At 37.6% G+C, this 21,640-nt stretch overlaps 1 protein-coding gene across 9 annotated transcripts in view; it reads left to right on the top strand.

The window, feature by feature from the left end:
- ATP11C (ATPase phospholipid transporting 11C) overlaps window positions 1-14,268 on the top strand; it is a 206,476-nt gene extending 192,208 nt beyond the window's left edge. For 3 of the 9 annotated variants that reach the window (XM_063721041.1, XM_009235325.4, XM_009235324.4), the window contains 3 exons: window positions 2,412-2,565; window positions 8,855-8,959; window positions 11,648-11,827. In XM_063721041.1, the coding sequence (XP_063577111.1) occupies window positions 2,412-2,565; window positions 8,855-8,956 (256 nt within the window). In that variant the 3' untranslated portion in view covers window positions 8,957-8,959; window positions 11,648-11,827. Of the gene's footprint in view, window positions 1-2,411; window positions 2,566-2,684; window positions 2,751-8,084; window positions 8,176-8,854; window positions 8,960-9,451; window positions 11,616-11,647 lie in introns of those variants that run through there. The other 6 variants (XM_063721043.1, XM_024240892.3, XM_063721042.1 and 3 more) reach the window with 4 other exon arrangements.
- The last annotated feature ends 7,372 nt before the right edge of the window (window positions 14,269-21,640 follow it).

The following is a 21,640-nucleotide window of genomic DNA, read 5'->3' as shown; positions in this document are numbered from 1 at the left end:
GTGGGGGAGGGAAGATGTAGAAAGGCAGACTCTGCAGCTTGTCTTTAAAGTTCATTTAGTTCATCTTGGTTCAATAGATAGATGTTTGTTCAGAATCAGTTTTGTGCTTGGGACTCTATGGGATAGAGAGATGACTAGACTGTACTCAAGGAGAATAGAGTCCAGTGAGGGACACATAAGCTGTGATTGGGAGAGTTACATATTTGCATCTCCTTTCTTTACTCCCAAAAACATATATTTTATTTTTAAATGTCAGAGTTGTATTTTTTTAGTGAATGGCTTCCCCTGACAAGGATGCCAGCAGCAGAGAGCATGGCTACAGCAAGCCATAGTGTAAAATTTCAGGAGTACATATTTTCATTGCTTTGAGCAAAATCTTACATACAAAATGATTCTATTTTATCACAGAGATGTGAGGCTTATGTTTATGTCCCTTGAGTCTTAATTAGAAGAAACTCTATTTTGAAAAGTTTTTTAAAAATAAAAACCTTAAGAAATAAAAATATGAGAAACCTAATCATTTAAGGAAGTACCAGCTTTAAAAAGTATAATTACAGCATATATTTGTTACCTCTATAGGTAATTGAGAGCAATGAAGCTGGAAGAAGTCTCTATTTTCTTTAATAATATAACAAATAAATCAAAGTTGATTAAGAACATACCATATACAATTGTATGTCTGCCCAGAGTACCGTAATTCTATGAATCTATGTAATCAGCATCTGAACTAATTATGCAAAATTTCTACAAAAATAAAATGTTTCTAGCAAACTCATTTCCAACCCTTTCTACAGACAATTCCTTATTGATGAAAATAAATCCAGTAAATGATTACGATATTGTCATACCTGTTTATTCATTAGTGATACTAAAAATGAAATGTTAATCTATTTTTTATTTTATTGCCTGAAGTATTATCATTAAGTAAAGTTGAGCCACTACATGAATATAAACTTATAAAGCAACCAGTAAAATGTGACTAGAAACAATGTGAAGCTTCAGCTGAATGTGGTCACAACTAATGTCTCTGGACATGTTCTACCCTGAGGCATTGAGTCACACCCGTCTTTGGGGTTGGGTAGTGAGAATGATGACTTCCAAGCCCCAAACCACATCCAGAAATAATAGTGTTTATTTTTTACTGCCCTACTACAAAACTCCATAGATTACATGGAGGTTAAAAAAAAAAACAAAAAAAAAACTGGAGACATTAGTCAGAAGGTATGATGCAAAGGAACACTCTGTGACTAGCTGCCATTTGTCGTCTGGGCCCCTGTTATGGCTCAGTTAACTGCCTAGAACATTATTCAAGGTGTTCTTCAGAATTTGAGTGAGGTAGAGTTCTGCAGAAGTCTTTTCCATGTGGCAGACTTTTCCCAGAAAGCCTGTGTAGCCTAGGCCTCATAAATTTTTCCACCTTCCTGTTCTCACTTTTATTCCACAGTCTAATTTTCATAAAAGTAGAGCCACAAACAGTTTTATCATGTTACATAAGGGCGCATAGACATTAATTTTTAAATGAGAAACCAAATTATCTTCAGGAAGCATGATGTGTCATCTAATAAACAGGAGCCATGGTTATCTACCTGGAGCTCTTTAATCCTAGGGCAGTCTGATGTGCATCCTGTCTTTAAGCAACCACTTCTTCCCCCTCACCTTCAAACAACAATAGCTTCACCTACTGAGGCTCTCTGTGGTTCAGCTCAGACAGAAGGGAAGGGAAACAGGCTGTGCTTCTCAATGGCCACTTTACAATGAAGTGGATGACTCAGAATGAAATCTAACTCCAGAATGGGGGTTCCTGCTGGATTTCTGGATTCTAAGGCTTAATGTCCAATTAGCAATATTCTACTCTGTGTCAACCTATTTGGCACATACTGTTAATATATATTTGTGGATGACAGTGGTAGATTCCTTCCATTTGAGAGAGACGATAAGCTTCTACTGTCCTTTTTATATTTACATAGTGTTTTTATTGGGGGAGAGTTATAAAAATGTCTTTTGAATTTCTGAATACAGAACACAAATCCATCCCCATCTTAATAAAACAGCTGAAGAAATAAAATGCTTGTTAGGATAAAAATGAACCATTTCTCTTGAATATCTTTTAAGCACCAGCATTTTCTAATGCACATAAATAGTCGCCAGTTGGCAGCTTTAGAATTGATTGCCTGATTGTCTTCAAGTCAAATGCATTTTATCTTTTTTCTCCTTTGATTATCATTCCTTTTTTTCCAAACATTTGGTAAATGAAATTTGTTTATTACTTTGGGATATTCTAGATAAAATTATTTTTATTAATGTATGTAAGGAAGATTCTTTTTAAATACAAAAGACATTTTAATTAAATGTCCATTTCATATGACAGGCATTGATTTGTTTTTCCGTCATGTATTTTCTTTCCACTGCAGGCCTTTTCTCAAGCAACAGAGAATGTATTTTGTATTTGCCCAAATGCTGTCTTCTGTATCCACATGGTTGGCTATAATTCTTCTAATATTTATCAGCCTTTTCCCTGAGATTCTTCTGATAGTATTAAAGAATGTAAAAAGAAGAAGTGCCAGGGTAAGAACTAAGTTTATCTTACAACCTGATTTTTGGAAGGGGCCGCAATATCTGCCATGAGCTAAAAACCTGATTTAGAAAATTACATTAGTTACAGCATGTTAAACCCCTCCTTACAGGTTCATCACTTAATTTCCTCTTCTGCATAAAAAGTATAGTAAAAACTTCGTTATCCAATGCAGGTGGTAAGTAGATTCCTTAATAGTGTTCTATGTGACCTTCAGCAATCCATATGGAGTATCTCATATGCTCCATATGGAATTTTAAAAGGAAAAAATTATTTTATTTTGTATTTAGCCTAGAATTTTCACACCAGGAATTTCCACACCAACATTTTCGCTTTAAACTTAGAAATTTCCCTGTGGGCTGTTTGCAGATTTTTTTCAGTTGATAATACCAATTTGCCTCTTTCAAACCTTTCCCCTTCCTTTAATTATAGTGCTGCTTAATCTCTGTGTTGCTTCTAGCCCTGTCTGTCCAGCAGTATATTTGAACCAAAGAGAATTCCCTGGATGTGGTTTCGACATCCTTAGCCTCTGGAATACACTCGTAAAAATTCAAGATAGTTTTATGAGTGTGTTTTTATTTTTCCTATTAAATTGTAAATTTCCTGTGGGAATGAGAAGTTATTTTTTCTGCTGCCTCATTATGATATCTTTTAAACATTTTTTTAAAAAGCCTTCAAAGCGAAATAGGGAGATGAGCATGGAAAATAAAACTTTTGGCAGATTTTGACCAACAGGCTAATTAAATATGTCATATTCCTGCCAACAGTAGCTGATTTTATTAAACAAAACTGTTTCTGTCATATTGACACCAACTAGATCTTGTAGCACCTCCAAGGCAGTATTTTCAGGTAATATTCTAAGCTATGACTACCTGACTTATTTGATAAATTTGTCAACCAGTTTAGCCACAAAACTGTTACATCATGATCTTGTTTTTGCCTGTTGAATTGATAGAATCCAGTAGTTGATATTACATAGACATGGGGATCGGAAATGATTAGAGTAGGAAAACCTTCAGTGATTAGAATTGTAAAAGAGGAGATTCATGTTGCAAGTCAGTATCAGCCCCAATCAAAAACAAGAGAACTGTCATAAGGGTACATTGATTCTTCATATACAAGGCCAGTCAGTGTGTAATTAGGTGGCCAGAATTGCCCTTAACTCCCTGCTTCTACATGTCTTATGGGCTGAAACTGAACACAGTAATGTTAGCTTAGTTATGACTGCTTTACTCTAGTCTGGTGTTTTAGGATGGAAAAGTTACATTCAGATACCTGATTATGTCTTAATATCGGTTGAACAGGGATAAAACAGGTTGATACAACAGACTCCACCCAGAATGTCTCAAGTGGCAATTTGCATGAAACCAAATAAAATAATGTTGCAATAAGAAATGATTTGGGGCTTTTTATAATAGAGAATTTTCCAGGGAAGAATTTCCAAGTTGCTCTTCCATCCTCCTTATTTGGGAGTATACTTTGGAATGATGCTAAATGTGTCTCTTATTTGAGGTAATGGAGCTCATTTTAAATAATGGTTCACATCCAGCTACATGGTCTAAAGATGATAGAAAAATCTCAGAAAACAAAACTTTCAAACATATCATCTTATCTTCTTCCTTATTAGCCCCCTCTTTAAAAAGTTAGACATTGGCTGGAGGTGACTGTTACATAGACCATTAAATTATGGGATGCTACTAAGCAGTCACAGATAAAGACTTAGAACGTTTTTTTTTTCTCACGAACAGATTCTGAACTTCTGTTGAAAGTATGGAGTTCTGGGACTGCGTCTTTTTTTACTTAGCAGCATAGACTGTTGCCAGGGGTTTAGCATGAAATTTGTTATGGGTTATGTCCAGCGTAGGAAGAATTCTAGTGTCTGTGCTATAGCTTGGCATGCTGATATGCTAGAACAACCAGGAAAATTTCCATAATCATTTTCATTCATGCAATCATTCATTCATTTATTCCTACCCTTATTGAACCAATAAACATTTGTTGAACCACCTACTGATGAACATCTCTCTTTACATCCAATGTCTGAAAGGCTAAATGGTTTTTCAGACTCTGCGGGATTTCAAGAGTTGCAAATGAGGCAAAATGTTGTGGGCACTCAGCAGTGCTGCCTCTTTTTTTTTTTTCTTATGAGAAAATGCAAGAGCAAAGTAGTGCAATATGAATGCATAAAGGTCTACTGCAACATGGCAGCCACGGCTATTCTAATAAATCACATCTGTTTATATAAGGCCCTATTTGGCTATATCAAAGAGGTGGAGACCAACTTCTAAGATAAGGGAGAAAGAGTATGTTATTTTCCCCCAAATATTTTAGTCTTTATGCTCAGTGACCAACAGTCTGACACTCTGTGTGATTTCCTACTTTGTTCTATATTCCTTGCTGAGACATTGGCCTCATTTTAAAGAGAGGCAAAAGATACTGGGTCTGCCCCATATCCTGATAGATCCCCCGATGTGGTCAAATGTGTGTCTCTACCTAGAGTAGAAGAATCCCTGACTTCAACCAATAAGTATCGTGGACACTTTATATACACAGCCAGAAATGTGGCAGGTCAGCTGCCAGTGCTGTTATGTGGGTCTTGGCAGCTGCTTTGAGAAGGAGACTTAGCAGTGTGTAGTGAAAATGTCTCTATGGCATTTGAGAAAGAGGCTAAGCTATTTATATTTAACAATTAAAAGAGCAACCTTATGCTGAATTCTGTTCAATTCAGCATACCTTGCCTGAGGGCCCACTATGAGTTAGCTACTGTACTAGGTGTTGGTAATTCAGGGATGAATCAGATGTGGCCCTAGCTCACAAGGATCTCTCACTCTGGTTATAAGGAGCATTCATATGGAATACTTCTGTAAGCAGGTATTAAACAGAATAGCAGAATCGGTGATATTTCTTGTTTTAACACAATTGAGCTATTTCAAGTCACTACTTCCTGAAATCTCCAGTAAAATCGCTAGTATGGCAGCCTCCACTGCAACTGAGTTCTGTCATAATGCTAGTATTAGAAAGAATTCCAGTATCTTCAAATATAGGTTCTCTCAGTTGTTTAACTCAAGGTTTGTAGTTAAGCCATGTATCCATCAGCTGTATTTTTAGCAATGAGGTTAATTTTTTTCCCCAAAGTTCTGTTATTAAGGATGCTAGAGCTTTTCTTTAGCTTTATGAAGTGACAAAGCTGCATAGCAATGCTGTTGATGGTATATGATGAAACTACCATTGAGCACTGAACAGTGAAACAGCAGGATAACACCTCAAGGAAAGTTCAAGTGTAGGATTTTTGTATTTCAAAAAGTTATGTTCCCCCTAAGCACAGTCATTGGCTGTCTGTAAATCAGTGAAATATATCTGGACTTTCTGGCCAAGTAGCAAATACCATTTCACATTTCCAGTGGAGAAATTTCCACATATCCTGTGTGAAGTTTTCTCATGTAAGTCACCACAATCAAAAAGGAGGCTTAACTTCGCTGAAGCTTGACAAAGGAAGACTATAATTTAATGGGAATGCACCCAAGCAACATGGCCATGCTTAGCATGGGATGTCAGCACAAACAGGAAGAAATATTCCATTATGTAGAGAGCTCTTTCAGAGTGGTAGACAGGGAAGGGAAGAATGTCAACTGTCTGAGCCAAAGTCCCAGAGAAAGCACTTTGGAAATTTTGGAGAATATAGTTAATCATTATAATAATGATGATTACTATTATGATTTTTACAGTGTCATATACAACCATGGGTTCAGAGGGCAATAGCCCTGTTAGCTGGATTAGACAAAAATAAAGTTTAATCCTAATGTCGTGGCTGTTGAGATGGGCCTTTATCCATTGGCCTCTTTGACATACTGCTAATTGAGCTGGTGTCAAAGCTCTCTAGATGACTGCAAAGGAATGTGGAAATTTCATTCTGTTTTAGCTCATTATCTCCTGTTTACCCCACCCCACTGCCGGTTGCTAGCTATATCAATTTTTTTATTTCTTTAGTTACTCTTTCCATGCTTTCTCCTGCTTTCGTACTTTCATTTCCTTTATAAAGTAGTTTTAACACCTAATCTATTAACTCCTAATATTTCTGCTTCATAGAAATACTTTTATCTCCGATGGTTGGATACAAGTGTTTGAGCACACCAAAACGTGCTTACAGTTGCAGTCTTGAATAGATAGGTTTGTGCATTAAACACGGGGGTGGGGAACTTGGTATCATGCTGATCTTGTCGCAGGGTTTTTGCCCATAAAATAGAAGATAGAAACAATTAAAATCTTTTTCTCAGAATCTAAATATTCTCTAGCTTTATCAATTGGTAATTTGCATTCTACCAATATGTCTATCAACTTTCTTCATTCCACCAACTTTCTTCATTTAAGGTAAAAACAAGAAAAAATTAAAATCTTTTTCTCAGAATCTAAATATTCTCAAGCTTTATCAATTGGTAATTTGCATTCTACCAATATGTCTATCAACTTTCTTCATTCCACCAACTTTCTTCATTTAAGGTAAAAACAAGAAAAAATGTAGTTGTCAAAACATGAATAAATTATTTACCTTTGAATGTTTAATTGTTTATTAGAATCTTCTGGATACATATGTTACTTTAGCTGGTTTCTTTTTCTAAGTCCATTTTAAGTCACTAGGTAGACAATATGAATAATCTTTATTAGCAGAGTTGTTCAAGTCATCCACATTGTTGACCACTCATCTTCTGTTTTGCTTGGGCAATGCTAAAACTGAGTGTAAATTATCTTATAATTTCAGGCACAGAATCAGAAGGGAAAAAATAACCTTAGGTTTGCTAGTTAAACTTTATCCATTTTTACTTTTCTGGGTGTTTTAAGGGGAAAAAAAATAATACCTTACCCAGGTAAAATTTAGCCTATCTTTCTAAAGAGGACTCTGTAGGAAAAACAGGGAAACCAATCAAATTAGGTTGTAAGAAAGGAAGTTAAGCCTTGGTCAGAGGCAAATGGGACTGAAATGTGGTATCACCAAATGTTTTCCCATTGTTATTTTTGATTAAGTTTTTATCCTGCAACTGCTTAAGAGCAGTCAGTCCCTTCATAGTGTATCTGTACAGCTGCATAGGGGAGATAATTACTTCAAGATAGATTGGTGATTGGCAATGGACCCTGGACATAACTCTTTGACCAATGGATTTTGAACAAATGTAGGATAGTGAATTAATGATTAGAGATAAGTCTTATTTTAACAAGAAGCATATTTTAAAGCTATTTTATTTAAAATAGTCAATTTTCCCATTAACAAAATAATTTCAAATTGATATGTAGAGAAATAGTAGTTGGCACGTAATAATAGACTATTCCTATCTCTGACTCCGCTTTTACTTCAGAAAAAAATGTCTTCAAAACTAACATATCATTTCGGCTTCGAATTCTCAGGGTTTCTTTTTAAATGTCTTACATTTGAGAGATTATTTACTTTTTTTTTTTTTTGGTTTCTGCATTTCTCTTTTTTCTACTGCAATTTTCCACCTTTTGTGCAATTGTGAACAAGGTAACGAAACGCCTCCCTTCCTCAGGAACATCTACTATCTTCATGCTTTCTCAAACTTCCAGCAATCACAGTTTCTCTTGGAGTGAATAAGGTGATTTCCTTTCTTAATGTACCAACTTGCTTGCATTCTCATTTGCCTGATACCATTTTCTGATTCTTTATGAAAAATTACTTCTCATGACTCATTTTATATCTTCTATTGATGCTTAGAGTATTTTGTCATTTTCTTTTAATCATGTGTTCACCTTCCAAATTGTCACACTGGAGAGGAAGTAATTTTTGAAAGCTTTGACTACGGGTCTGTAGTCTTCATTGATCCACGGTATGCAGTAGCCATGGCGTGTTAGAGCTAGTCTGTTCACCAGGACAGGAATGTTTTGCACAAATTTCTCTTTGTTTGATAATACGGCACCGGCACAACTCTCAGAGGTGTTCACCAAAAGGATGGTAAGGTTTACTAATCAAACCATATTGACTCATCTTACCATATTACTTACCAGTGCCATTCCAAAAACCCAAGTTTACTACATACTACTGTTGTCTGTTTATTTCTACCACAAAAACAATTTGAGTTGGAGACTTTCTTAGGCCTTTGGATGTATTCATTTGAATGTTATACATTTACTATATAGTGTAATCATTTGTACTTTTGGCCAGAGGAGTAGTCTATAGGAAATGATTTTTTTCTTTTACCTTTTTTTAAATATATAATCACCAGGTAGGTTAACCAATTTTCAAATGCTTTAAGTATCTTTGCCTCACTATTACAGAGAAATCTGAGCTGTAGAAGGGCATCTGACTCATTATCCGCCAGACCTTCAGTCAGACCTCTTCTTTTACGAACATTCTCAGACGAATCTAATGTATTGTAACAGGTACCTAGTGTTAAACAAATGGGCTGGCTTTAAAAAATCGGATTAACAGCATTATAAAGAAAAAATGAAAATATCACTCTCTAAATTTTCTCTGCTGTTGGTGTGGTGAACTTTACAATATTCTTTGCAAAAATATAAAGATGCATTACTTGGAATATGGGGAAATATGCATTTAAAATATTAAACATTAAAATATGCTAAGCCCCCCAAATAAAATGTTAAAACATTTTTCAGAGCCAAATGTTGATACAGCATATTTAATTTGTAAGGGGCAAGTTGTCATGGCAAGGCCACCATGTGAAAATGTTTGTTAATATTGATCAGGAAATATAACTTTGATTTATAAAGATCATTTGGAAAACTAAAAATAAATATTCCAAAATTGCATCTGTATAATATCAGGCCAATTTAGCATTGCATGTTCTCTTGGGAATTATGTGAAAATAACTAAATGAGTTTGTACCTTCATGTGCTGTGTCTGTGTGTTTGCAGGTACTGTATACACTTATGTCCTTGTAAATGTCTGATCTCCAAATATATATCAATGAACCAGTCTAATCATAACTTTTTTAATGTCAAGTTTTATTCAAGCTAAATGTTTCAACTTTCAGAGGTAAAATATTTCATAGCCGTTCAGGGGGATGCTTGCCTAATGATATAAAATGCTTTATAATTAATGTTTCCAAAAATGATTAAATTCACTTTATAATGTTTCATTTACCCCCAAAAATATTTGGGAGGAATTGATATGCTGTGGGAGGGCCCCTTAAACTCAGAATGACTCCTTTATGTATAGTCTGTATTTCCTTCAGTGGGGGCCTTTAACAACTCAGACCTCTGGAGGTCTTTTATCCATCCATAGGAATTTAGAGTAATTAATGAACAAGGCTTCCAAGCTTGTCAGCTTGGAAACAACTCTACACAGCTTAAAGCAGGGCCATCTTTCATGCACACATAAAAATTAATGATCATCATGAATAAAATTGTGGGTTAGTTCACTTTGAAGCTAATAATTGCGAGTCCACCTCATAGGCCCATTTTTTTCAACAGCTGTCAACTCTGCCACCCTCTAGCAAAGAATACAAGTTAAATTAATGGATTGAATCCATTGGTTCTTCTGTCTTCCTGGAGTTCATCACAGTCTGCATCTGCACTGTTATTTTAGAAGCAGACTCATTTTGCCACAGTTAGCATCTTTTTACCCATTTTTGAACAACTTACCTGCCTATGTTTTCCCTTAGTAATGAATCTGCTTCACAAGTAACCTTCAAGGTCTTTGACCCCTTTGTCCCAGATTGCCTTGCTCTAAGCTGTGTGATGCATTTTAGCTATATTGTTTCTGGCTAATTTTGTATCCCCCTGGATTGCTCTCTTTAGCTTGGTCTGTGGTTTGGGGGACTGGGCTGGATAGAAGACACTGCTGTTGCTTTTGGCCTCTCCAGGGCCTTATCTCCTACAATGTCTAACATAGAGCTGAGGAAGTATTTTTTAAAAACAATTGTCTTATTTTTAATGTAGTTATTTCTTCCAGGAATAGATTTTCATGTGGCATTATTTCTCCTCCAAAGACAATAATTAGCAGCTAGTTTAGGCATCTAGTTTGTTCCTTGGTTGGTAAGGAAACTACCTAACTCCTCAATGTGAGTTACATTCTCAATATGAATGGCAACCTTATTTTGGTTAGAGTCACCATGACCCTGCAGAGCTACCTGAAAACCTACTAGTGGTTCTGGAGAATGTGGAACATAAATAGAAATGGAAGGTATTGTAATGAACTTCTAGTCCAACCATGGCAAAGGAGGTGTCCCAGAATGGGAAGAAAATAGCATACTACTTAAAACCTTCCACTACTCAGGTTCAAAAAGATTGAGTTTTAGAGTGGAGAATCAGGCTCCCTGTTTTGACATATGACTTCCATTTCTTAACATACTTGACTTACACTTAATGATCAGTTTGTCTGTCATGCACCATGCTGATCATAGCATTTGATGATGTTTAGAGGACAGAGAAGAATCTACAGATTTGATAGGGAAATATCCATGGTTTCTCTTCCAAAAAGATGAAGCATAAGAAAAAACAGAAGAATCAATCGACTCATAGATACGTGATCTACCAAAAGGAAAATTAACTTCCTTATTGTAGGGGGGAAACATGCTTCTTTCAGTGAAAAGGAAGAATATTTTCACAATAATCTTCCAAAGCTGAATATATCTTCAGACTTCCTCTGTCAAAATTAACACATCAAGAAAAACAGCAATCTAATCATTCATCAAACATTTCCTGAGTATCTGCTGTGTGCCAGACACTATACTAGCTGCTGGAGATAGAAGGTAAATAAAATGTTCCTGTTTTCAAGGACCTCCCAGCCTAGAGGAGAAGGGATCATAGCAAGCTAAACCTCTGCTATGGTAAATAATCCCAGAGGTAGAAAGTATTAGGAGAACCCTGGAACAATCCAAAAGCAAAAAGCAAGCCTGAATCTATTCAGCTGACAAATGAAGAAAGGATTAAAATCTCGTTATAGTGTCACTCTTTTTTTCCCCTGCATGTGAATAAAACTTGGCACTTTGTTAAGACAGTTGCTTTACTCTCATAACAAAATTTACTACTTATTTCTGAAAATGCTTAACAGATGTTTTCACATTATTAAAATAAGCCTTTTAAATCTGTATATTTTACATTTTTCAGAATCCGAATCTTGAACTGCCTATGTTATTGTCCTACAAGCATACTGACAGTGGTTACAGCTAAAAAAGAAAGCATGAAGAAACAACTACAAAAAGTTATCATCTCAGGATACTTGATATGCAACACACTAAACCACTCTCATGTCTAGAGTTCACAATAAATGTTCATGAAAATACCAAATGATTCTCTTAAGCATTTACAATTATTGTAAGTAGCCTTTATGGCCAAAGCTGTAAGTTAAGAATTATATGAAAGTTGAAAGCAAGAATACTTAGAATTCTGGCTTTAGATAGAATAATATAACTCAAATGGGGGTGCTCTTTTAACCCATGAACTTTGTGAATGGATTTAAATACAGTAGTATGAAGTAGAAGTTATGCAATGAGAATGAATAGATTTTGCTAATACTACTTTTTTTGCCTGGCAGAAGAAATAGACTATTTGGATCACATTTCTCATTCCTCCTAAATGATCATCTTAATTTTTTTTCCAAAGTACATAAGGAATACTTGAAAATACAGAATAACTAAATAGTATCAATGCATCAGACAGAATAGTTAATCCCTTCTGTTTACCCACGTGCTACTTACGTCTTGGTAGAATATTCTTGCCAAAAAAATACCTTGAACGCTTATGTGGAAAGTGTTAACTTACGGGTATTTTTGTGGGAATAGAAAAAAATTGTTTATTTTTTATTCTTCTGAATTAAACCCCACTTATGAGTGTAAGCCTACTAGACTTGAAAATAAAGTATAAAACATTTCCAGTCACTTAGTAGCCCCTCAAAGTAGTTAGAAAATAAACAGATTTTTCCAGTGTTGATTTTACGGGGATCTGCAGTAAGGTGGTTTAAACCATAGTTATATAAAAATAAAGGTCATTCTGAATATCAGCCTTTTATAATTTTATGTGAAGAGGAAGAAAAATAGCTTATTTTAAACTTTTGACGGTTTTTATTTGAAAGAGATTGCATTTATGCATATATGCAGTGCTTTTTCTTAAACTTGGCCAATTTGGAAAGGGGGAAGGATCCACCCCAAAACGGTGGTTCAGCTTGTAGAGCCATGACTCTGTGAAGATGAATGTTGTCTCTTAAGTTGGACAGGGAAATGGTCTAACTCTAAACCATGAGACTGACCTTAGTAAAGTCCTTGACTAACTGAACTAGAAGGAAGGTTTAGCCTTCTAATTAGGTTCACTTGAAACATAAATGTGAAATGTCTTCATTCAATGTTAAACACATAATTTTTTGGATATAAATGACCATATTTATTTGACTGCTAGTTTTTTTTTTTTTTTTGTCTTTCTGGCATGCCTGTATTATTATTAATGTTTATATTGTACCTTGATTTGGAAAAGTATTGGAGTTAATCTGTATTATATTTATATAGTCCATATGGCACATTTGATTCTTCCACATATATTTTGTGTTAATGTTTAGGTATGATTTTTTTCTAAATTCTAGAAAAGAACATAATTTCAGTTATCAGAAGCCATTCCATCATTATAGACCCTTTTTCATTATTTCATTTGCTCTCATATATCAGTATTATTTTTGAGCATTTTGTTACATGTCATTCACAACTTACCTAAGTGTGCTGTGTTCTGGTAGCCCGTATTTGAGGTAAGCTGCTAAAAACAAAAGTCTCTATATTCTTTGCCTATTCCAAAGAGCTAAAAAAGTCTAACCCAGGAAAGCTTTTGATATTTTGTGTTTGTTTTCTTGTTCTTATGGTTGTTGTTGCTGTATTATTATTGCTGTTTTACATAAAATCTATGGGAACTGTGAATACAGACAAGAGAGCCACAGTAGAGAGGCTTGTTTAATGCAGTACCATTGGAGAGTTAACAGAATAATCTAGTAGAAAAATAACTGGTTGCATGTAAAATTCCTTCCAGCCAGAAAGAAAGAAAGACAAGGAGTAAGGGGGATTTAGAGTTATGTCTCAGGTACACATTACATTGTGACACTGCAGCTCAAATTCAGAATGGCAATGATACATGATATCATGGCCTAGATCCTTGAGAGGGACCTGGCTTTCCTTTTTAAAAGATATTTTACTGAAGAGCTAAAAAATGGCTAGTGTGGGGTTAGCAGATTGAATAACTTGAAATAGACCATGCAGTACTCCTAGCACTCAATGTAATCACCCTATTTGTGACAGAGAAAGGGAAAAAAATTTAATAATAAGATCATCTACCTATAATTTGAATAATTTTGAGCTATCAAAATGTCTTTGTAATTTTCACAACCGTTGTCCATTGTTTGAGGATGTTACCTACTAAACTGAAAACATTCATTCCATATCTACTTACATATACACCAGCAACAGTATAAATGTAAGCCTAACTTTGCAAAATTCATAATAATTTAGTGATGGAATTTTTTAATAACATGCAGTATATAAATGTGCAGATTTTATGCGTGTTGACAAAATCATTTTTCAGCTTGCAAAATGGCACTGCAATATTACATTTTTCACTTAAGCAGTTTTTTACATCTACGTTGTTGCTTTCTAAAATGAATGTGAATGCCATCTTTTATGACTGCAACTTGCCTTTTCCATTACAGAAATTTTTGTTTGATGTAATCAATAAACTTTGGTATGATATGATTGATATATCAGCCTCTTTTTTTTTTGGAAAGGTCTCAGTTTGACATTAAAATAATACGGAAGCAATTTGTTGATGGGAACTAAGTTTCTAATTTCTTCTTGACCTGCACAATTGACAGAAGTTTGACCATTTCTACATGAGTTCAACTGGTATTTTATGGCAATACCTAATTTGGGGAGGGTAAGATATTTGTAGGAGTTTTTAATAACACTGTACCTTGTTACTGCATAGATAAAAGTCCAGCCAAATCAGCAAATACATATTGAAAGTCTACTTTGTGCTTGGCAGTGTGCTTGATGCCAGCCATGCATTGAAGGTAGCATATGTTTGGTCTTTGTGGTCTGTGTCTTCAACCCATTGAACTCATTTGATTCTTAAGCAGTCAAACATGAAGGGATTTTACAGTAGCTTGAAACTTGGTCCAAAGGTGTGTGTGTGTGCGCACACCACTTCCCCACCTCTTCTTACATTGCTCAGCCTGCACCCAAGACCTTGTGAAAGTCCCTTTTCTTGAAAAACCTCACTGTCCTTGACTGCCAAGAAACCAGAGTTGCTCTACGGAAACTGGTTTCATTGCAGTTCTACGTTTCAGTCTCTATGTTTCGGTAGTCTTTTAATCCTGTTGGTCTTTGATCTATATTTAGTATGTATTTTCTTCTTTTTCATTAAGTGGAGAATATGCGAAAACCTGAATTAAAGTATCAGCTTTGCCACATTTCTCTCTGAATCCTTTTTCTTTCTCACCTGTAAGATGGTGTGTCAGGGCAAATAAGGTAAAGAATGAAAATTGCTTTGTAAAATGTCATTTGCTATTCATATGTAGGCATTGTTACTTTATGTTAAGGGTTTTTTATTGCTTAATTTTTTAATGAACAGTTGTCATTTACCACATTTTCACAGATGTCTTACGTTATTTTTAGCTTATTGGAATCAGTCAGTTCAAGCTTCCTTCCCTTCCCCCATCCAGCCTTATGGGGAGCTCCCTCTCTTAGTCTGCCCACAGTTGGCCAATACAGTGAGTATTGTGAGGGTCCGAGTGATTTGGCCCCTTCAACAAGAAGCACAGGCAGAGGTTAAGAGCTGAGGTTATCACTATGGTTATTCAGTGAATGTGTCCATGGGCAAAGTGCTGGATGCATACTAATGAAGCCTGAAGGCCTGCGTTCTGAGAATAGTTGTCAGGGAAAAAAAGTGGGCTTAATTATTTTGCAACTTTTAAAAAATTAATTTGACACAATTTTACCAACAACTGATGGGCGAGGAAACGTGGGCTCAGTTCCTAGTGCGTAGACCTATTGTGCTAAAGAAATGTTGCAGCATGGATCAAGCAAGTCCTCATCTCATGGGCTTTGGGAGTAAGTGCTCAGGCCTGTGGCTGAGAGAAACAGTGCACTCATGGTGGGCCAGAATTCCTGCTGGCAGGAGTCTTTGGCCTTGGCTCTTTGGGCAGGATTGAACAAAGGATGTACATAACTAAAATACCTGCTGCTTCTTTGGTCTCTTCAGCAGTTGCCAAAACCCAGTTCCTCACATTAGCTAACACTTACACAGCACTTAATATGTGCCAGGAAGTGTTCTAACCACTTTACACGTATTCATTCCTTTAGTAATTCCAGTAACCCTAGGAGATAGGTACTGATGTTTCTTCATCTGACAGATGAGGATACTGAGTCCCAAAAATACTCAAGGTTACACTGTCTGGTGGAGCCAGAGTTTGAATCCAGGTATTCCGATTAGAGTCTGTGAACTTAACTAGGACACTGTGTTTCCATTTTTATATCACCCCTGAAGGATATTCTGAACAATAACTGGCTTCAAAATTACAAAGATCATGAAAGAGCAAGACTGAGTAACTCTCCCAGATAAAGAAAACAACTAAAACTTCATTGTGAAAACTAACTGTGGCATGTGATCTTGGACCAGAAATTGAACATTAGTGGGATAATTAGTGAAGTTTGACTACAGTATCTAGGCTATATAACATTATATAGGCAATATATCAATGTTTTCTGATTATTTGAAATTATGCTGTGATTATGATATATTTTGGGGAATCCAGGTGGGGGGTATATGAAAATTCTTTGCACTATTTTTACAACTTTGAAATGATTTCACAATTTTAAGAAAGCTAAAACAATGAAGCATAAAAATATGGGGAAACATTAAGCTGATACAGCAGACTAATTATCTAACATCTGCATAGCACTTTATGGACTGCTTTTGTATGTACCTTATTTAATTTTCACAATAGTCCTATGTAGAGATCATTAAACTCCAGATACCTAACATATTAACTGAGGCTCAGATAAGTTAATTATCTTGCTAGTCTCCCTAGTCTCCCAGGACTGAACTCAGGTATGACCCATGTGTTTCTTGCTATACTACACTTTGCAGTTTGTCTAGGACTCTTAAAGCATTCCCTGTTGGATTCTAGAATGATCAAAAGGCAAGTGTTACTGCAGTCATTTTTGTGTGGGTCCATCAGATGCAGTCAGATACAACCATAGATAAAACCATTGATAGAGTCATGTCATTGCTCTTAGGGTTAAGGTGAGTGGCCTGAGAATGGCCCAGGCCTAAGTTTTCCTTTTCCCCCTTTCATCTAATCGGAAGCTGCTGAACTGGGCCTCAGCACCAGTTCTTATTCAGTTATTTTCCAAGGCAAGTTTTAGCTTACTACCCCTGCTTTCCACCCTTGGAGTGAGAATACAAGAACACTTCTTTAATTTTAATAACGAAATTAATACAAGGAATTGATTACACAGATAGTATAGCTGAACAGCCCATTGGGGATTCTGTGAAACGGCCCAGAGATTAGAAAGAGGCAGAGGCCAGAACCATCCTTAGGTTGTGGGGGCAATAGGAGGAAGTCGACTTCCGGAGCCAATGGCCTGGTCATTTGGCAGAAGTCGGAATCGCTGTGGGCCTATCAGGAGCGGCTGGGGCCACAGCAGAGCCATAGCCACTATTGGAGATGCAGCCTGAGGCAGAAATACCCTGGCTTCTGTCCCCAAGCCTCCAGTCTGCCTTCCGTTAGCTAGACCCAGCTAACTTGAGGACCTGAGAAACAATACAAAACAGAGCAAAGAAGTACAAGGAATGTATCTGAGGGTAAAGAGGCCGGGGACTAGCACATCAAGGATTTAGGGAGTCAGGTTCGGATTTATACTCTTAAGAGTGTGTGTAAATGTAAAGGTGAAACTTCAAGGGGCTAGATTTCAGCCCCTTTATAAATGTCATTTATATATCCCATATGAAGAAAATGCGGAAAAACAAGTCACTCCTGTAATGTATTTAGTGCAATACTGATAATTTTTAATGGATGCTTGAATTAATGGAAATAGAGGGTCTTTGTATAATTCAGCCTTCTTAATTAGTAATAAAGACACTTAGCATTAAAAAAGACCTAAATAAAGGAGTTAGCATATCATTTCATAGATAAATTCACCTACATCATATTCAAAATTCAAGAATAATTCACCAGGCTCTGGATAAAAAGCTGCAATATTAATTGCAAAGGAAATGACTTTCCTTCTTTTCATCCTTCTGCTTCCACTCATGAAATAGAAACTGTCTTCCTGCAGGAAGCATGTGGAAGAAGGTTTCTGCCCTCCACTCCTCAATTAGCTGACTGGTGAGACTGGAGAAGGGGGTTACTCCGCATGTGTGGTTTAGCCCCACTTGGGCCCTTCCTCCTTCAGAACTGCCAGCTTGCAGGCTGATCGCCTTCCTTTCTCCATTCCCAAATCCTTCATGCAGTATGCTCAGTGTGGGCAAGGAATCCGATAGGCAGAGTGGAGGAGGTGGCTCTAGTTTTTTAGCCACTCAGTCTGTGATTAAGTGGATAAATTCAATTCAGAGGGGAAGGAATGGGAAGTCATTTTGGCCTCAGACTAGGCCAAGTTTTAAAATGCATCTTTGCAAATAATAGATTGCTATTTTGTCTGCTTCAGTCGCTGCTGTATTCTTAGTGCCTAGAGCAATGCTGGGGGAGCATAATGTTTAAAAATATTTGTCGAATACACGAACGAATTATATCTCTGATGTCTGGCTTATTTCTTGACTGGCTTTGAACTGAGAGGGGAGAGGGATATGACAATTAATATATGGGGCATTTTCCCCCTTATGTTCTCCATATTCAAACAGATGGCCAGCCTCATGCTCATTACTTTAGGAGAAGTATTAATATATGACACCAGGAAGGCATAAGATTGCCTGCAGAGCTTCTTGGCTTTTCTGTTCCATAGGCAGATCATTAAGAATGTAGGTTTTCAGAGGAGAGGGAAAAATGGGTGTCATGGGCATAGAGTGTCTTGGAACTATGTGATTACAGAAGCCTTTCCTCAAATTAGAAGAACAGGATGCCCCAGGCTGCAGGGAGGAGAAATGAGAAAGGATCTTTTAGTGCAAAGATCAGGTCAGACCAATGTTCTGCTGAGCAGCACCTTCAGGGAAACAAGAACAGAGAGGACAATAGAGGGGTGCTTCAAGGCAAATGGCATCCTAGCCAGCATTGGCAGAAACCATGCCTCAACATGGCAAGAACACAGCACAGCTTCTGGCCCTGGAACACATGATGCAGATAGGGATAATGGACCTCCTGAGTGGTAGTGTGTGTGGATGATGATTGAAGATAAGACAGGTGTTCTCCATCTCCAACACCTTGACACTGCGTTAGCTCCAAGAACCATAGAACAACCCTAGTGAAAGGGGGACCTCAGGCCAGATAATTTTCATTCATACATTCACTCACCCATTCATTTATTTAGATACCTCTCCAGAATGGGAACTAGGCAGGGTCCAAACTGAGTTTAATTTTTTAAATGTATTTATTGAGTGCCTTCTCCCACATTTACTACATTCCTTAACAGCTGCCTTTAATATTATTTTTAAAGCATTATCTCTTTCATTCTGCTCTGTCAATTTCTACATCGTTGCATTTGCTAGACAACTGCAATTATTCTTTGGGGCATTAAATTTTTTTCTTCAGGTCATTGTGGGTGGAAGTCTTTTTATAATATGTTGCACTCATCTCTGCCTTCATATGCAGAAGGCACAGAATACCACCTCACCTTCTCAATAACGCTGAGTCATCATTACGGATATCCACTAAAGGACCTGGCAATAAGTACAGTAGTGCCAGCCTTTCTGGGTCTTCACACTGCTTAGCTTTAGGAGGATATTGTATTTCTTTCTATAGTCTTCCTGTCAGCTCCCTTGCTCTCATTGTCAATATTTAATTTTTGTTACGCCTATTGGTCCATGTCTACCTTCTTCCTCTTGACTTTCCCCACAGATTTTTTTTTTTTTTTTTTTTTTTGAGCTAGAGTCTCACTCTAGCCCAGGCTGGAGTGCCGTGGTGCCATCTCAGCTCACTGCAAGCTCCACCTCCCGGGTTCACACCATTCTCCTGCCTCAGCCTCCCGAGTAGCTGGGACTACAGGCGCCTGTCACCACGCCCAGCTAATTTTTTTGTATTTTTTAGTAGAGACGGGGTTTCACCGTGTTAGTCAGGATGGTCTCGATCTCCTGACCTTGTGATTGGCCCACCTCGGCCTTCCAAAGTGCTGGGATTACAGGCATGAGCCACTGCACCCGGCCCACAGATTTTTTTAAATTATAGCATGTAACTGACTAAAAATCCAGAGTAGTATATCAGAACCTAGTGTATACTTTTGGACTGTACTTCACTCTCAGGGTAGTGCCCTCTTCTTCCCACCCCAGAGTCCCCAGAACTATGTAAAAACCTCTGCAGCTGGCTGGGTAGTCACTGGTTCAAGATATTCCTCTAGACCTCTCTGACCTGCTTCCTGTGTTGTGCCTCTCATGCATGGAATTCCAAAGAGCTAGACTCATTGACCTTGCCGTTTATATTCCCCTTTTGTGGAGACTCCACGGGACACTGCTAATCTTTTTGCCTTTGCCTCCATGCTCCACAGCCTAACAACCCGGGCTGTCTCAGGCTCCCAGGATGCTGCAGACCAGCCCTCCAGCTTGCTTTTCTCTTCGAGAAGGAAGAACAGACACTGTATATGAAATGATGAGGGATAGGCTCTGGGTGAGGCAGCCCTAAGAATTTTTCTGAATGAAGTTTATGGGCTTTAACGCATAGGCTTTGGCACCAACCATTTTGTCTGCTCAGAAATGTTCTGATTCTTTGGGGTGTTTGAGATAGTTAATATTGCCTGGTAAATGATTTCTGAGGAGTACTTTGACAATGAATTGTATAATTTGCTAAATTCAGGTGTGGCAAAGGGTCACTATTGTGTAGGGGAGACAGTATGATATGGTGGAAAGAATACTAGAAGCAGGGGGATCTGAGTTCAATTTTTAGCTCACCCATGAACAAGTTATATGACTTTGGGCAAGTCACAATCTCTCTCAATCTCAGTGCTCTAATCTGTAAAATGGGTGTGTATTAGGTTTCACCAGAGAGACAGAACTGACAGAGACAGAGAGAGAGAGAGGTGTGGAGAGGAGATTCACAGGGAAATTGGCTCAGGTGATTATGGAGGCTGAGAAGTCCCATGACAGGCCATCTTCAAGCTGGAGAATGAGGAAAACCAAGTAGAATGGTGCAGTCCAAATCCAAAGGCCTCAGAACCAGGGAAGCCAATGGTATAACTCTCAGTCTGAAGCCATAGGCCTAAAAACCTAGTGAGCCATTGGTGCTAGTCTTAAGAGTCCAAAGACCAGAAAACCTGGAGTTCTGATGTCCAAGGGCAGCAGGTGAAGGGTGTTCCAGCTCCAGAAGAAAGAGAGTGAATTCTCCTTTCCTCTGCCTTTTTGTTCTGCACCCTGAGCAGATTGGCTTATGCCCACGCACAATGGGTAAGGGTAGATCTTCCTTACTTAGGTACACTGGTTCTAATGCCAATCTCTCCTGTAAGCACCCTCACAGGTATACCCAGAAATAGTGCTTTGCTAGTTACCTGAGTATCCCTTAATCCAGTCAAGTTGACACCAAGTACAATTCATCATGGGGGAACATACCTACCCTGTAGTGTGGAGAGAGTTATATGAGATCATGCATGTTAACACACCTAGCACAGGCCGGGTGTGGCAGCTCACACCTGTAATCCCAGCACTTTGGGAGGCCGAGGCAGGCAGATCACCTGAGGTCAGGAGTTTGAAACCAGCCTGGCCAACATGGCAAAATGCTGTCTCTACTAAATACAAAAATTAGCCAGACGTGGTGGCGGGCGCCTGTAATCCCAGCTACTCGGGAGGCTGAGGCAGGAGAATCGCTTGAACCCGGGAGGCAGAGGTTGCAGTGAGCTGAGATTGCACCACTGCACTCCAGCCTGGGTGACAAGAGCGAAATTCTGTCTCAAAAACCAAAACAAAACACCTAGCCCAGATTTTAGCTTTAGCATA

This window comes from Pongo abelii, chromosome X (genome assembly GCF_028885655.2).
Source record: "Pongo abelii isolate AG06213 chromosome X, NHGRI_mPonAbe1-v2.0_pri, whole genome shotgun sequence".
Taxonomy (NCBI): Eukaryota; Metazoa; Chordata; class Mammalia; order Primates; family Hominidae; genus Pongo; species Pongo abelii.
Note: the sequence above shows the minus strand (reverse complement) of the source record. Positions and strands in the feature narration are given on the sequence as shown.